Here is an 18,937-nt window from a genome sequence, read left to right on the forward strand (position 1 = left end):
TTTTTGATCCCTTCCTTGGATAGGTTATCCCTACTTCCACCAGATAATTAAATATCAGAATGATGTGATCATCCATTTCCATGAGGGCTACTAATTTGACTTCCCTTATGTCTGGTCGAATATCAGGTCGAGTCTAGCTGGTTCGATGTTTTCCTCATTGGGTCACTTGTGGGTCACTTGACATGTTGGCTCAGAAAGTTCCTTGTTGCTGCATCCAGTGGTTTAGCTCTCCATGTATCTGCACCTTCATGTGGTTCTCTTTTCACCCAGTCTATCTTTCCATGGTTGATGTCCCCCATGATTAAAAGTCTGAATCCATTCCTGCAGGCAACTGAAGCTGCTTTCTCTCTATTCTATTAATGGTTGCCATATTGTTCCTATCAAACTCCTGTCTGGGTCTTATATCATTTAAATAGGGGTTATAAATTACTGCTAATATTATTTTTTGTCCTCCCTTTGTCACAGTTCATGTTATGTTGTCTCTGAATCATTCACAACCTAGGATATCCATCTCTTCGAAACTCCAATCATTCCTAATCAGCAGGGCCACTCCACCTATTCTCTCTTCCCTTCCTTCCTTACTATACAGTAATCCGGCAGAAACACTGCATTTGTTATAATGCCTGACAATTTTGTTCCTGCGAGTGATAGTGTACTCACCTAGTTGTGTTTGCGTTGGTTGAGCTTTGGCTCTTTGGTCCCGCCTCTCAACCGTCAATCAACTGATGCACAGATTCCTGAGCCTATTGGGCTATATCATATCTTCTCTTGAAACTGTGTATGGAATCAGCCTCCACCATATCACTGCCTAATGCATTCCACTTCTTAACTACTCAGACACTGAAAAAATTCTTTCTAACGTCCTTATGGCTTATTTGGGTACTCAGTCTCCACCTTTGTCCCTTTGTTCGCGTACCACCCGTGTTTAAAAGTTTATCCTTATATACCCTGTCAATTCCTAAGAGAATTTTGTAGATAGTGATCATGTCTCCCCCTACTCTTCAGTCTAGTGAGGTGCATCGCACGCAGCCTTTCCTCGTAACTCCTGCCTCTTAGTTCTGGGACTAGCCTAGTGGCATACCTCTGAACTTTTTTCAGCTTCGTCTTGTGCTTGACAAGGTACGGGCTCCATGATGGGGCTGCATGCTCCATGATTGGTCTTATATATGCTGTGTACAAGGTTCTGAATGATTCCTTACACAGGTTCCTGAAGGCTGTTCTGAAGTTAGTCAGCCTTGCGTAAGCCGCACATGTAATTATTTTTATGTGGGCTTCAGGAGACAGGTTTGGTGTGATATCAACTACTAGATCTTTCGCTCAGTCCGTTTTATGAAGTACTTCATTTCCCATTCGGTATCCTGTGTCTGGCCTCCTGTTTCCGCCGCCACGTTTCATGACCTTGCATTTACTTGGGTTGAACTGTAGTTGCCATTTGTTGGACCATTCATTCAGCTGTCATCTTGTAGCCTCCTACTATCTTCTTCTGTTTTAATCCTTCTCATAATTTCTGCATCATCATCAAACAATGAGAGGAGGGATTCTGTACCCTCTAGGAGATCATTTATATATGTCAGAAGCAGTACAGGTCCAAAGACTGAACCCTGCGGGACGTCTCGCCAATCTGAGGCTTCACCCTTCACAGAGACTCGCTGTCTTCTGTTGCGCAGGTATTCCCTTATCCAATGGAGTACTTTCCCTTTCACTCCTGCCTGCATCTCCAGCTTTTTTACTTGCCTTTTGTTTGGTACTGTGTCAAAGGCTTACTGGCAATCCAAAAAATGCAGTCTGCCCACCTCTCTCTTCCTTACCTGATTTTCGTTGCCTGGTCGTAGAAGTCAATTAATCCTGTGAGGTAGGACTTGCCATTCCTGAACCCATGTTGATGCTGTGTTACAAAGTTCTTTCGCTCCAGATGATCCACAAGCTTTTGTCGCACACTCTTCTCCATCAGCTTGCATGGTATGCAAGTTAGGGCAACTGGCCTGTAATTCAGTTCACCTTCCTGGGATAGGTTTGGCATGATAACAACTCCTAGGCCTTCCTTTCTCCCAGATTCTTGAATGATATCATGTCCCTAATGAAATATCAGGTCAGGTCAGGTCAGGTCAGGTCAGGTCAGGTCTTGTTTCAGGTCTCTTGCTCCCTACACCTATCTTCATTACTTTGTATTTTCTCGAATTAAACTCCTATAGCCATTTGATGGACTATTCCGTCAGTTTGTCAAGTTTATTTTGAAGCTTCATGGTGTCTTTCTGTCTACTGTCTTCCTTCTTACTTTTCATAATTTTAGCATCATCAGCAAACAAAGACAGGAATGATTCTAAAACCTCTGAAAGATCATTTAGGTATATCAAAAACAGAAAAGATCCGAGAACAGAACCCTGTGGTACTCGGCTAGTGACATCATGCTATCCTCAGACCTCACCCCTCACAGTAACTCTCTGTTTCCTATAGATAAGGTTCTCCCATATTCCCTGGAGAACCCTACCAGTTATTCTTGCCTGTTTCTCCAACTTATGCACCAGCATATGGGGCACTATGTCAAAGGCATTCTCATAGTCCAAGAAAGCACAGCCTTCCCACCTTTCTCTTTCTTGGTTAATCTTTGTCACCTGATCGTAAAATCCTATTAGACCTGTGAGACAAGATCTGCCATTCTGAACCCATGTTGGTGGGTAGTCTCTAAGTCCCTTCTCTCCAGATATGCTATTTTTTCGTCACGATCTTCTCCATCGCTTTGCATGATATACAAGTTAGGGACACTCTTGTCTGTCAAAAGTTCAGTCCCTCTTGTCTGTCACTTTTTTCGTATATTAGGACAGAGACAAGCAAAGTGCTTCTGCAAACTCTTTTGGATCGATGAAGAGATTCTGTCAAGTCCAACATCCTTTCTCATGTCCAGATCCAACAGGTACCTCCTAACTTCATCTCTGGCAATTTCGAACCCTTCCAAAGCTGCCTGGTTTGTTACCGTATCTCTTAGTTCGGGGACCTCACCTCGTTCTATTGTTAAAACCTCCTGGAATCTCTTGTTGATTTCTTCACACACCTCTATTGTTCTCTGAATGACCGCTTTCATTTTCATCATTTGTTCTTTCACTATTGATTTCCTTCTGATGTGATTGTGGAGCAGTTTTGCGTCGGTATTGACTTTATTTGCTATGTCATCTTTATACTGTCTCTGTGCTTCTCTTCATACACTGAGGTATTCATTCTTGGCCCTCTGGTATCTTAACCTGCTCTCTGTTCTTCTGTTATTTCTGCAGTTGCCCACGCACTTGCATCTGAGTGCCTTCCTTCCTCAAGTGCCTGGTTAAATAGCGGATTCCTCTTTTGCTTATTATTCCTTACTTTATGAGCGGCAGAAACATATTTACTCCCTCTTGACATTTTTGAGTGATGTAATCCATCATGTCTTGCACAGACTTTTCTCTGAGTCTTGTTTCTTATGGTATTTATGTTAGGAACTTTCTCATCTCCTCATAGCTTTCGTTTCGGTATGTTAGCCCTATTCTTTACGTTTTTTTTTTTTTTTGGGGGGGGGGGGGGGGGGGGGAGATTACCCCTACCTCCATCAAATTCTCAGATGATAGTACAGTGTGAACACTTCCAACACTGACATTCCATGGAGCATCAAAATTAACTTCCCTTATGTCCGACTCATTCAGGGTGAATATCAGATCGAGTCTAGCTGGATCATACTCCTTAGTGTGTGTGTGTGTGTGTGTGTGTGTGTGTGTGTGTGTGTGTGTGTGTGTGTGTGTGTGTGTAATTACCTAAGTGTAATTACCTAAGTGTAGTTACAGGATGAGAGCTACGCTCGTGGTGTCCCGTCTTCCCAGCACTCTTTGTCATATAACGAAAAACACGAGAGTGAAGTGTACAACTTTAGAACACTTTCCCACCAGGAGACTCGAACCCTACCAGCACAGAAGCCTTCCAGCAACTGGCATAACAGGTACGCCTTAACCCGCTCCACCACCAGCTCAGACCCCTTAAAAAAATACGAAGAAAGCAGAAATGGTGGGAAATCGAACGCTCGTCAACATGTGTAGGATATCATCTTAGTAAATGCGGTCATTAACAGTACATTAACATTAACATTAACAGATTCGTGTGTGTGTGTGTGTGTGTGTGTGTGTGTGTGTGTGTGTGTGTGTGTGTGTGTGTGTGTGTGTGTGTGTGTGTGTGTGTGTGTGTGTCTGTTTCATTTTGTGTGTTTAGAATATATCTTATATATAAGAAGCGTCTTCTTATGTTTAGCACTCCTTTTGTGTTATAGGAAGCGGCAGACGAGAGTTCCCAGGCTGTGAAGCAACTTCCTGAGTACGTTGCTGGCGAGGTGAGTAACACTTCCACTCTACTATCATTAATATATTTTTTTTAGTACCTTCTGTTCAGCAGTTTCTGCTTCGAACTTGCAATAAAAAAATTCTTTTCCCAGCACAATCTTAAAAATTTGCTCCATTATAGGAGAGTACTAATCACGTGATCAAAGAATGCATATAAAAACTCGGAAACTTTGCAATAGAGAGACAAGGAAAGGATTCTGATCTTTCGTCGGGCGTCAGTGTTACACTGAGAGGGGATCTCTTGGAATCATTATATTTTATATTTATAGATTTCTTATTGCTGTGGAGTGATGAATGACGGTCTTACAGATGTATATGAATAATTAATACATATGACAAGGCAAAGTTTGGTGCATCTTGAATGGCTAAAAATAATAGTTTAGTCCTGACAAAAATGCAAATTGTTGTGCTAAGCATATTATATTTATGATCAGAAACATGTAGTTTGGTCCCTGATTGTGTTATAATCTATATTTTAAAGCTTAAACGCGGGGAAGCAATTTCAAGTAAACTTAGGTTTTTCATGCATAATATAAGAGGAGACTTCCTTCACGGAATTTGCATCGCCAGAGATCACAGAAAAGTGATTCATGGTATACTTTACCTTGAGGTTACCTTGCGTTCGTTCCAAGGAGCAACGTTCCTGCGGCCCGATCTCTCACGAGGCCTCCTAGTTGGTGATCTGGATAACAAGGCTGTTAGACGCAGCTGTTCACAGCCTAACGTATGAATCACAGCCCGATTTTGAGGTTTTCATTTAAGGAGTTTACCAAATTTTATTTTGTACTCTCAAATAGTTCATCTAGTTGTGCCCTTTATGTTAAGAGAGAAAACTGAAAAGTCTAGAGCGCTTGATAATGAAAGAATTCTCTCCCTCCTTTCCCCCCGTCCCAAACCCAAATCCTTATCCTGACCCTATCCATGTGCTATATAGTCGTAATTGCTTGGCGCTTTTCCCTTATAGTTTCCCTGATATTTTTCCCAACTTCTCAGCTTATATATTTCACCTTTTCAACAGGGCTATTTTGTACGCATGTCATGCCTCCCTGTCTCATGTGGTGTTATTTCAATGGGGAACCAATGCCCGTAATATGTTCCGACTGTAAGTTACTATAAATCTCTTTTGCCTGCTCTCTAGAGAAGTGGAATTAAAGTGGTAGTGGCATGTTTTAGTCATTGTGATAGTTGTGGTGATTGTGGTGTATGTTAGTCGTTGTGGTAGTGAGAGTTGTTGAGGAACAAATTAGTCGTTTTGATAGATTCTTAATTTTGCAAAAATAGTAAAAACATCAACTAGCATTTATCCCCGCCCCCCTTCCTATGGCGCAGTCTCTATTTTTTTTTGTTTGAGAGAGAGAGAGATATATATACATATATACAAGAGTTGATACATTCTTGTTCAGACACTAGTATGCGTGGCGTTTCGGGCAGGTCCCTGGAATACGACCCCCGCGAAGAATCGTTGTTACAACCAAGTACCCATTTTACTGTTGAGTTAAACAGAGGCTACAGTTAAAGATTTGCGCCCAGTAAATCCTGCCCGGCCAGGATACGAACCCATGACAAAGCGCTCGCGGAACGCCAGGCGAGTGTCTTACCACTACCCCACGGAGATTGGTAAATATGTAGTTTGCTGTAATATTGAAAAGAAAGAAGTTAAACACAGCGACGTCGTCGTCTCTTCATTTTCTGATGTGTGGTTTGGTCATCAATAATATACAGCTTGTGTGATTTTGATAAAAATAAATATTTCTGTGACGTTACAGATGCCGCATGAACTGACCCTTTTGTCTTTCTTCTTTTCCGTCGATGGATTACAGGAGATGCTGGTGAAGGCCCAGGTGCCGCATGTGGAGAAAGGGGTCTTCGAGTTCTACCTCTGCCCTAAGACAGGCCCCGGGGATGAAGACTGCCTCATGAGGTGATACATCAAGTCTTTCTAGGCATAGTCCCCCACAGTTAGAATATTCACATACAGTTTGATAGAAAGACAAATGTCATTACAGTCAAGCAGTGTTAGATACAACTTGGAGTTTATATCACGAATAATTATAATGTATATATTTTCTTACAAAATTTCTTTAATATATTTGGTAAATTTTCATAACTTTCATTACAGAAAAGCCAAATTTATTTAATTTCTAACTCTTGAATTAAATTTAATCACGATTAACAAGTTTAAACTGTTTATTGCTTTACTTGCTTATTTACTTTGATCATGTGTTTGTACGCGAGTTGAAATATTTTATTTAACGGATATTTCTCCAAAAAGTCATTTTATGTAGGTTTCTGAGACATGATCTAACTTCACTTTAATGACATGACGCGCAGGTGGCCCTTGGAGATATCCGGGGTGGAAGGCCGTCAGTATAAGATGGATAAGAATACCCAGGGAGGAGAGTACAATATACCTCTCATCATACCTGCCCACTTCACCTGTGATTCCTGCACTCTTCAGGTGAGTAGTCTACATTTTAGCTGTTATCCTAGTTCTCTTCACTAGCATTCTCTCTTTCATGGTCTCTTCTTTGAAAATAACACACGCTACATATTATTGATGACCAAACCACACATCAGAAAATGAAGAGACGACGACGTCGCTGTGTTGACTCTAACTTCTTTCTTTTCAATGGAAAATACTACTTTCAAACTTTGGAGGTCTCTGCTCGCCTGTGCTGACGTGGCGTTACGATGGGGGTCCCTCTACCCCCTGTCGTCCGGGCTCAGTCTGTGGTGCTAGAGTTCTCTGTGCGGGCTGGTTACCCGGAGATTGCCCTGGCTTGTGAAATGCTCTCTGTCCCTGTGTTTGCGATTTATGGGGTCGAGTTGGTAACGGCGCGTAGGGCAATTGTGAAGTTCGCAGAGGAGGTGGCATATCGCGATTTTCTCCGGCCATACGAGGGGCGGACACTAACCCTGCCGGATGGTGCGGGCACTGTAACCCTCTCGGATAGAAGTGGTGCACTTACTTACATCAGTGTGCATGGGGCTCCCTTGGAGTTTCCAGAGGCTCTGCTACGGCGGTATTTCGGCTGGTTTGGCGCAGTTGTTAGTGTGAGGGTGAACGTGGTGTCTTCTAGTCCTCTTAAGGCTGTGAGGTCTAAAATTCGCACCCTGGGCATGAGACTTTGGGCGGATATTCCGTCCTCTGTGCGCCTTATGGGGTACAACGTTCGGGTGTTTTACGCCCGTCAGCCGCGGACGTGTTATCGTTGTGGTCTTTTGGACCATCAGGCTGTTGACTGTTCTGCGCCTGCTGTTGCACCAGTGAATCTCTTCAGTGAGGAGGATTTTCCGCCCCTTCCTGTGGGGGATGATTCGGTGGGTGTGGACGTCTCTTCGGCTGAGGAGGTGCTCTCTGTATCAGCTGTTGCTCCGCCTGTTGCGCCCCCTGTTGTTGCCGCATCTCCTCCGGAGGTTGTGTCCTCGCCTAGTGCTTAGCCTGCTCCGGCTGGTGTCCCTGAGCCTCTTCCATCTGCCGTTTGCTCGGACCCCTCGTCTTCCAGTTCTTCCTCTGCTGTGTCTGTCCCGGTCCCTACACCCTCGCCGTCTGTTCCGGCTGTGCTGGGAGCTGGGGTGGATCCGGCATTCCCTCCTGTGCCTGGCCTGGTGCCCTGTGTGGTTGAGGATGCTGCCGTACTGCGGCGTGCGTCGGTTCGCTAGGCTGGTGCTGCGCGGGTCGCTGAGTCTGCCTCCGGGTCTGATGATGTGCGGCCCGAGCCTAAGCGTTCCCGGCGTTCTTCTGCGTGGGCTGAAGTTGGCGACTTCGACGAGTGTCGTCCTTCCGTTGACGGTGGGGTGGCTCCGGATGTGGTGCACACTACGGTGGTGGCGGAGGTACACTTGCCTGAGGATGCCGGTGCCGGCGTTTCGGCCTCCCCTCCTGGTCTGGTGTCCGAGGGTCCTGCTTCAAGTGTGTTGCCTGCGTGAGGTGGCTCCGGTTCTTCGTGGGGAGTGGTTCCCCCTGCTGTGGTTGGTGGTGAGCGGGGTGGCCTGGTGATGGTGTTGCGAAAGGATGCTCGCTCTGAGAGTTCTGTGGCCCCTTCCTCGTTACCCGTTTCCTCGGCAGCGGTCTTGCCGCCTCTTCCGTCTCTAGAAGTCTCTTCTGTGTCTCCTGCGGTATCCATGGAGATGCTACAGTCTCGTCGTCCGGCCACTGCTCCTATGTGTGCGACTTCGTGGCAGTCTCGGCGGCCCTCGTCCGCTTCTCCAGTGTCGTCTGCTTCCTCGATGGGCGTGGATGGCGCTCCCCGGCCTCGTTATGCGACTTGCGTCAGTGACCTCGGGCGTTGGCCGATGCCGCCCGATATAGATGTTCCTGAGTTTATGATACCCCCTCGGGCAAGGGGGATCAAAAACCCTATCGACCTTGAAGATTTGGTCTGGGAAGCTTACAAGGCGAAGTATCCTTCCGATGATTTCCCGGAGAAGTACATTTCTCACCCTGTTCCTCGCAAATGATTTCTATGTTTCTTGTTGTGTACGGTGCGGATGGGGTGTGTGTGTGTGAGTGGGTGGGGTGGGTTTTGTTTCCCAGTTCCTGCGTGCTCCGGTGTACGTTGTAGGTTTTCTTTGTATGGCTGGTGGGTGGGTGTGCGGTTCCTGTGTATTTGTGTGGATGTCGTATGCGCTTATGTATGTCATATTGTGTGCCCTTCAGGCTGTTGGCGAGTGCTCTTTGTTCGGTTGTGCCATTTTGTTTTGCCTTCCGTTTGTTATGGCGTGCTTTACCTGTTGTACGTGTTTGCTCTTTATGTTTTGTTTGGGATGTATTGTGTTTGTACTGTTATGTTCCCTGTTGTGCCTTTGATGTATGTTTTGTTTTATGCCGCTTTTGTTTTGTGATGTTATTGTGCTAGTTTGCCTTTGTAATATATTTTGCCATTGTTTTACATTATACCTTGTATGCCATTGTATTATACCTTGTTGTATGCTGTATTTTTCTGTCTTTATCGTGTTTGTGGTTTATTGTGACATGCTGTCGGCCCTTCTGGCCGGTGGTCTATTGTGTTCTTTTGTTCTGTTCTGTATTCTGTGTTTTTTTATTGTATTTAAGTTGCATGCTTTGCATGTAAAAAAAAAATAAAAAAAAAAAAACTTTCAAACTTTGGGCGTTGCTATGGGTTCCTCTCTCCCCTCTCCTTGCCAGTCACTATATGGAGCATCTCGAAGCTGTTCTTCCTACTATTAATACTCGTTCTTCTCTCTGGCTTCGTTAAGTTAATGATGTTTTTGCTTTATGACCTTATGGTCCTTGTCATTTCCAACCTTTTTTTTATCTTCTCTCTTGACAATCTGGCTCCTTCTATTATTTGCATAGCTGATTGGGAATCAAAGTCTCTCATTCCTTTCTAGATGTTCATGTTCACAGATCTGGGACTAGGTTATCTTGCTCTGTTTAACGCAAGCCTTCGCACAGTGATATGTACATTCACTTCTTTCTTAATATTCCCCCCTTTTATTGAGAAAAGGAATCTCGTTTAACTCTTCCAGGTCCTAGCATCAGTAACCCGCAGTTTCTTGATTATGAAATTTACTTTATTTACATGTATCTCTCGCCTTGGATATCTTACATTATATCAACTGTGGCTATTCTGAAGCTAAACTAAATATTACACTAGTAACACTGCTCTACCTTCATGTCATATCTGAACTCAAAAATATCACTAATGCCTTTCGTTTTCTTGATTTAAACTCACCTTTTCGACAAACTAACACACGCAAGTAACCTGGTTCACACTGCTCCTCCTGCGTCTAATGCTGCTGGTGTCTACTCTATTTCCTACTCCTCTTGTCCTCTCCGATACTTTGTGAAACTAGGTGTTCACTAAATGAAAGACTTAATATACACGAAAGAACTGTAGGCATAAACACTGCTCTATTCTGTAGTGTTAGGGACTCTAATCATGCTATTGATTGGTCTTCTAAAATAATCTTTAATAATGCCTCTACTCTTCACAAACGCCATCTTGTTGACTCTGCTTTGATACAAAATACTCCCAACATGATTACTAATCCTAGCGTGTTGCTGTTGACTCTTCCCTGTCACAATACATACCTAAATATTCCAACCTTCTTAACAAACGTGACCAGACTTAACCTTTGCCCCTTTCTTGTTGACTAGACCATACACTAGAAGGTGAAGGGACGACGACGTTTCGGTCTGTCCTGGACCATTCTCAAGTCGATTGTCAATCGACTTGACTATCAACATACTTCAGCCACGTTATTGTGACTCATCACCTGCATTTGCCCCTTTCTCTTATTCTTTCCCCATTTTCCTATTCTTACCTTACTTTTATTCTCATCCTATTCTTACCTTTAATCTTACTCTTACCTTTTTATCTTACCTCCATCTATTCTTACCTTTTTCTCTTACCTTCATATTATTCTTACCTTTTTCTCTTTCCTTCATCTTAATCTCACCTTCTTATTATTCTTACTGTCATCTTATTCTTTCCTTCATCTTATTCTTACTTTCATCGATTTCTTACCATTTTCCTTATTCTTACCTTCATCTTATTCATACATTCATCGTATTCTTAGCATTTTCTTATTCGTACCTTCATCTTATTCTTACATTCATCGTATCCTTACCTTTTTCTTATTCTTATTCTTACCTTCATCTCATTCTTACCTTCCTTTTCTTCTCATCCTATTCTTACCTTTCTTCTTATTCTTGCCTTCTACTCTTACCTTTTTTCTCATACATGTTCCTCACTTCTCATTCACTCTCTTACCTTATTTATTTGTTTGTCCCTTCGTCTCTTCTATCACACGACTGGATAATGGTTCAGGACGGACCAAGACGTCCATTCTTCATTTTCTGATGTGTAGTGTGGTCATCATATCTTCAACCACGTTATTGTGATTCATCGTATGTTTATATATTATTCACATCATTTATTATTATGATTGTTGCCTTGAGAAGGATTCGAACCTGCACACTGGGCACTCCCATGCTCACACCTAAATCCACTTAATAACGATATTCTCTAAATCAAAGAAACCTGGTACTCCTCTGAATCTAGGTGTCCTGAGGCTTCCACTGAAGCCAAATAGGGGTTTCAATCATTACCCATATGCACTCTGGCTGTGGTATAGGAGTTCTACCTCCCACACTTCTCTTCCAATACACAAAGATATCACATTGATGTGATTTGTGATTCGTGATTTCAATCCCAGGTTTCATTGCTTTTGAGGATGTCGTTGTAAAATGATTTAAAACATGTGCTTGGGAGTACCCAGTGTGCAGGTTCGAATCCTCCTCGTGGCGTCTACTGATTGTCTTATTGATGCATCACGTTTATGAGATTTTTTGTGCATTATGGTTGCTATTAAACAAATATTTCTTTAGTTATTGTTGTTTGCTTGTTGCAAGCTTCAAGTACACGTTTTTTCTGTACAGTTATCGGCAACAATGTTAATTTTGCCTTAAGCTGTATATAATTTTTATGAATATGGTTCATTTATAGCTCACTAGTCATCTATTCTGTAGACGACTATAAGTCACTGTTTCACACAGTGGAGATGTTACCGCATGAAAAGCATCTTGTTTTATTCTCAAGTTGCCATAAGGCCTTGGCTAACTGTTAAGAGTACAGTTGCATCCCAGCAATTGGTTATCTCAGGTAAACTCGAGTAGCCCATCTTAGGACTCCTTAGGACCCGTCTTACAACAATCTGAGAAGAGGTTGTATGGTATGATTAAACCAATGATCAAAGTCCCTGAGAGTTACGTAAAATCACCACAAGGCCCAAACCAAATCTAGTAATGGGTTTGATCAATTACATGAATGTGAAAAAACTAGCATAATTACACCTCAAGACTCCAGGAAAATAACCTTCCTAGTCATACCGGCAGCATAAGATAACATAATTGTGCAGTACCTCTTCTTCTTCTTCTTCTCAGGACTGATATTTTCACTTTTATTTAATGGGTTATGCAATGGGAAAAGTTTCCAATTTATCGATTACTTCTCACGACTCTCTGTGATATAAAAAACACAGACATCTTGTAAAAAAAAAGATTTACTCCATCAAGTTGCTGGTTCCGTTTATTTCTGGCGAACCTATCGTTTTTCCAAGTCTAATGTAATCTAGTTTTTTAATAAATGTCCAAAGTTCGAAAAAAAGTTATTATTTTTTTTAAATTGGTGGAAAATGATGAACACTTCTTTGCTACCTATAGCATCGGCAGAATTATAAATCTTCGCCTCATCTCAAGACATGAGATGTCTCATCTCAAGACATAAGATGTCTCATCTCAAGACATGTGATGAGGATGTAGACAGGAGGCATATGAAATTTAGAGTACTCTGTTATCTGTGAAGAGAAAAGATAAGGTGGGTACATGATTATAGGAAAGATAATTCTACGGTCTCGCTCAAACAATTCCTTTCCCAATTTATATTTCATCAAAATAGTGTTTTATCCAATAGGCTTGTATAAAACAAAGCTACAATCCTTAAGTAAGAATTCACAAGTCAGATGACATTGAAGATCATTATTTAACAGATTATATTAGATTAAGGAACTTATTCGTTAATAATTTATGCAAATCGTTACAATTCTGTCATATTTTGGTCCGCTCTCCAAAGTTGCGAGGAATATAAGCAATACCTAATGTTCATACTAAATTTTACCTTAAAGGATCAAAAAAGTCTTAACACATCCAGAATCCCACTAATATGAGACTTGATCTCACATATGTTTTAATGCAGGGAGCCGGTCGGCCGAGCGGACAGCACGCTGGACTTGTGATCCTTTGGTCCTGGGTTCGATCCCAGGCGCCGGCGAGAAACAATGGGCAGAGTTTCTTTCACCCTATGCCCCTGTTACCTAGCAGTAAAATAGGTACCTGGATATTAGCTAGCTGTCACGGGCTGCTTCCTGGGGGTGGAGGCCGGGCCGAGGACCGGGCCGCAGGGACACTAAAAAGCCCCGAAATCATCTAAAGATAACCTCATGATATGCCCAATTTTTTTTTAAGCAGTTATGCAATGAAATGAGTTTAGATATTTAGCCAAGAAACACAGACAATAATTAACATGTATGTTATCTTTATAGTTATGGGACAATTATCAACATTAACAATATAATTTTATTAAGACACCAACTACCACTTTTAACATTCGGTGCATTTTAACATCCCTGTTAGGTACAGATCTTTACTCCGTAGGTACAGATCTTTATTATATTCTTTATAATACTAACAATTAGCAGTTTAGATAATACGTAAATTAATAAAAGTATATGCAAATTTTATAAGAGAAAACCACCACAAACATCATAAGCTGCCTTCAATAAATAAATTTCTCCAAAAAAGTCGAGCATTTTTTCAGTAAACTCACTGTTTCAGGCTCTTCAGTAAACTTCGAGGTTGATATACCTTGTGGGCTTTCACGGAGAAAATATTATTGTCGTTTAAATATTAGAGAGTGAACTGTATCAATAGTTGTAAGTAGTTCTCACACAGCCCCCAAGAACAGTTAAATTTAATTATTAATTAAATCTATATCATCCAGTGCATTATTGAAAATAAGTACTGTTTAATGTAGATATTATATTTCGAGGTAAATTGTAAAATTAACAATGTTAATTTAAATAGTTCATTTAAGTATTAGCTAAATTCTAATAGTTATATAATTTATAAAACGTGAAAGGAAATTCCTTTAGTTTCATAATTGTTTAAGATAGTGCGAGTGTCAGAGTCAGGCGGCGTCGGGCTGGCCCATGGGATGGCGTTATTTAACTACCAACTTCTGTAGTATGCAGTAGTTTGTTAATTAAACTTAAACAATGTGTGATCCTCATAAAGATTTAATTAAATATTTCATTAATAGAGTTATGTTAGTAAATATTTCCCCACATTCCTCACCTCACGTAAAAAGTCGTTTCTTCAATGGCGACAATCTTTCTCCCAAGGCAGATATCTTTTGAACTCCGTTACCTACACACTTTCCACTTTATAACACTTACCTGACTGTAACTAATCCATCGTCTCTGGTAAACGCCGTGTTGCTGCTACTGCTGCCGCGATACATAGTGGACAGTGGTGTCGGAGCAATGCTCTCCTGAGGACGGTGTCGTCGGGGCCGGTTCCTCCTGCTCCAACCAGCGGACCACACTCTGCTCGGACATCTCCATCATGGAGCGAAAGTAAGAATCTTGCTGTAGTTGCCAGACACACACAGGTTAGACTAACGTGTAGCATCATCCATCTGTCTGAGTTCAGACCTACGAATGTGTTATCTATCTATACTCACTAAGCCATTTACATATACCCAATGTTGCATCTATCAATACCAATAAAGTAGCATTTGCATATACCAAATGTTCCATTTATATATGTACACAATGAACCATCTGCTTACGCCTAATGAACCATCTATCTTTACTTAATGTAAAATTTGTCTTTACTTAATGTTTCATCTAATTATTCCTAATGTACCATCTAACTATATCCATTGTACCATCTACCTGAGTCATTTGGGCCATTTGTACATACCCAATTTACAGGCTATCAATTCCTTATGCATCATTAAAACTCATTTCCCTATCTGTACGAAAGGCTCCCTCTACCTATACTTAAAGTACCATCTACCTACTCCCAATGTACCAAAAACCTATTGAAATTGTACGATATATATCTTATCATTATAACATCAAACTATACTTAGTGCAACTCATAGGTATATTCAGTGCACCTAGTGAAAACAATAGGGATATTTATGTCAGGTTTCCTGGCATTGTCCGCATGCACTCTGGCTGTGGTATAGGAGTGGCTACCTCCAACGCTTCTCTTCAAATTCACAAAGAAGTGCATTCAAAGAGAAGCGTTGGAGGTAGAACTCCTCCTATACCACAGCCAGAATGTATGTCCTATACCACAGCCAGAGTGCATGTGGGGAATTAGTGAAACCTTGATTTGGTTCCAGAGGAAGCCTCAAGACAGTAGATGAATCGGATGAATAAGGATATTATTTTATTCTAAGTCATTGGCAATGATCACCAGTCCGAGAACTTTTATTCACAAGTTGGAAGACTCTTACACATTTAAATTCTTTTTGTATAAAATAAAAATATATATTTACATACGTTCAAAAAATGTCAATATTCAAGTCCAAACAATTATCTATAAACAAGTGCAAAAAATAGATGAACACAATCCAAACACTTGTGTGTCCCTCGGTCTTCAGGACGCCATCATCCCCTCCTTCCCATGGTTTCTGGTCAATACAAGATGCTTGGTTCCCAATCAAAACGTTCATTGCTCAGAAATGCATGTCATTGTCGTATGTATGTATGTATGTATGTATTCACCTATCTGGACTTACCTCTTCACACATACCTATTCATACTTAATTTAACCTCTCAGTTCCATACCATCTTCCATTCTTATCTTCAACGTTCCATACCATTGTGTACCCACCTATTCATACTTCCCTTATGCCATGGAATTTATGGGGATTAATGGTGGAATGTCAGTTTCAGGAAAAATCCATTAACGTGGATCAGCCCTTGAAACAATCGTGAATGTGTGATTTAACTCTTGAGTTCCAATCATTCCAGCCCATTTTTTGTACTTATTCCGGTGTTCCATTTGTTGCAGATGGTCTACTAGTCTATTCACACTTTGCAATTCATGCTAATACACATAGAGACCAGCTTTCATATTATGTGTTCTCGACTATGTGCACCCGGCTATTTGTATTAGAGTCCATCATCCATGTCGTGTGTATACTCTCCGATTTGCGCTTGTACAGATATTCCAAAACATTTCCCAACTCATTTAGAGTGTGTAAGAGAGAGCAAGAGAGTGAGTATATATGAGAGTGGATGACGATGCATGAGTATGAGCTGTCGTGAGCGAGTGTGCGTAACTGTTAGTGGTTTCTGGTATTTTATAGACGAATCAAGACAATTCCAACCTGTGTCATACTCACGCTTATCTGTTTACTCAATCATTTTTGAATGATTCTTCCATGTTAGGGTGTAAAGAGGTAAAATGAGCTTCTTAGACCTACCTCAGTCTGTCAGACTTCGTTTCATCCGTTATTGTGGTTGTTTAATTTCCTTACATCCACCAGCTAGGGTGCCACTCCTTAGTTCAAATTACATCTACCAAACGTCACTAAAGGTATACGACCTAACCTAAACGTGTACTAACGACTTAGCTTTGCAGTGAAAAATCTGTTTGGTTTTACAAATCTTGAGACAAATCTTTTGTCTCAATTGACAAATTCATTAAGACGTAACAAACTTTATGTAAAGTCAAACTTTGCAAATCAATCTTTCTGTATCATATCTTATTTATCATGACTATTTTATGTGGTAAGAAAATCAAAATAATATTTTTGTGACTTATCGTCTTTATACAATGTCTGCTCGAAATATCACTGGTTTGTAACAGCTTTCCATTATCAAAACAAGACAGCATTTATTTAGACAACATATACGTAGACGTGTATGCTGGTTTCAGGGCGTGCCTCTGGCGCCTTAAAACCAGCTGCTCCGGGTAGATGGGACTCGATAGCCTGGGAAGGCAGCCCATCTAGGGGGAAGGAAAACCCTGATTTTAAACCTCCGCTGCCTTGCGGCCATACCCCTTTTTTGGGAAAGGCTTCAGGAGTCAACCTCGAGGAAAAATCCGGAGTTGGAGCCCCTAAGGCAGTTCGTTGTTGATGTCGACCTCGTTCTAGCAGCTCCTGCGACGTTGCTGGAACCATGTGTATTGGCATTTTCCTTTCTATTGGATAATTTCAGCAAAGTGGAGAGGGGGGACCTGCTGCATGGGTAACAGCTTCTCCTCCATATCTACCTACCCAGGCTTTGCGCCCTGTCAGGGCGCAACTCCATATTCTTAGACTGTAGGATGCCTAATATGCCTACTACATAGACAGTCTTTGTGCAGTGTCGTAGCTATCATTAGTGTTTTATGCATGATCAAGCTTATTAGTATTGCTTCTGTAACAACAACATTACTGATCTTAAGCAACAACACCAACAAATTCAACTTTATCTGATAGCAAACTATACTTGGGTAACTTTTTTATATGACTTTTATGAAGTAACAAATTTCTTTATGAAACATTTTTCTCAAACATTAAAAAGAAAATTATACCAAACCTTTCTGTTAAAAACTTTTAAAAACTTCTGTAAAAACTTTTAAAAACTTCTTCTGTAAAAACTTTTCAAAACTTCTTCTGTAAAAACTTTTAAAAACTTCTTCTGTAAAAACTTTCGAAACTTCTATCTATAACAAACTTTTCAAAGCTTTTTGTAAGAAAGTTTTCTGTGAGAAACTTTTTGAAACTTTGCATATTAACCATATTTCTTTTACAAAGCTTTTCCTGCTAAGTATTTTAGAACTCTTTGCAACAAACTTTTTGGTAAGAAAATTGTCAAAACATTTTGTATAATTTTTTTTCTGTAGAAAACTTTTCAGTGTCAATCTTTCAAAACATTTTGTAACAAAGTTTTCTGAATTAAAATTTTCAAATTGCATCAATTTTTTTTCTGAGTGTCAAGTGAGTGTTTGGAGCCCCGAACATTCTTTAAACACTCCGGGTCCCAAGCACCAACTTCATACACGGGGTCACCAACACCTACTTGACACACATGGTCGCCACCACCCACTTAACTCACAGGATTCCAAACAACAAGATGACAGACGGGAGTCCCCAACTCCCACTTAACACAGTGGGTCTTCCAAACACCACTTAACACCCAGTAGTCCCCAACACGCCATTAACCCCTCTTGGGTTACCCAACACCAACTTGACATTTGCGGTCCTCCAACACTCGCTTGAAACATTAGGTCCCAAACACCCTGTTAACACACAAGATTCCCGACACCAACTTGAGACACGGGGTCTTTAAGAACTACTTAACACATGTGGTCCTCAGCAACACATTAACATACGGGTTCTCCAAATACACACCAAACATAGGGTCTTAGCAACACCCACTTAACACATTGGTTGCCCATACACCGGTTCATTACACAAGACCCACAGTAGTCGCTTGACACACGAGGTCATAAGCACATAGATTAACACAATGGTCCCCAACACCAACATGAAATCTTTACACGGGCTCCTGAACAACCACTTAACACACGAGGTCACCAGCACCCATCTGGCACCTGAGGTCTTCAGTAACCACTTTACAAACATCGTCCGCAACACCCACTACACAGACAGTATCATCAATACACATATGACGCATGGTGTACCTCCCCCTTATCTCTGCCACGTGGAGCTCCACACCCACTGCATGCACAGTGTTCCCCCCATGCTCATCTTATGCGGTGTTCCCTCCATGCTCATCTTATGCGGTGTTCCCCCCATGCTCATCTTATGCAATGTTCCCCCAGGCACACCTCACACAGTGTTCCCCCATGCACACCTTACACAGTGTTCCCCCATGCACACCTTACACAGTGTTCCCCCATGCACACCTTACACAGTGTTCCCCCATGCACACCTTACACAGTGTTCCCCCATGCACCCCTTGCACCTCTCCTGCACTTGACACACATCAGAAGAACGAAGCCCATAATTGTCAACATTGTCACTCGT

At 41.5% G+C, this 18,937-nt stretch overlaps 1 protein-coding gene across 2 annotated transcripts in view; it reads left to right on the forward strand.

Annotated features, from left to right (window-relative positions):
* The window catches only part of LOC123767436 (uncharacterized), a 39,516-nt gene that overhangs the window by 12,929 nt on the left and 7,650 nt on the right, over window positions 1-18,937 (forward strand). For both annotated transcript variants that reach the window (XM_045757125.2, XM_045757126.2), the window contains exons 3-6: window positions 4,283-4,342; window positions 6,173-6,273; window positions 6,684-6,810; window positions 14,401-14,513. In XM_045757125.2, the coding sequence (XP_045613081.1) occupies window positions 4,283-4,342; window positions 6,173-6,273; window positions 6,684-6,810; window positions 14,401-14,513 (401 nt within the window). The remainder of the gene's footprint in view (window positions 1-4,282; window positions 4,343-6,172; window positions 6,274-6,683; window positions 6,811-14,400; window positions 14,514-18,937) is intronic.

Source organism: Procambarus clarkii, chromosome 74 (genome assembly GCF_040958095.1).
Source record: "Procambarus clarkii isolate CNS0578487 chromosome 74, FALCON_Pclarkii_2.0, whole genome shotgun sequence".
Lineage (NCBI taxonomy): Eukaryota > Metazoa > Arthropoda > Malacostraca > Decapoda > Cambaridae > Procambarus > Procambarus clarkii.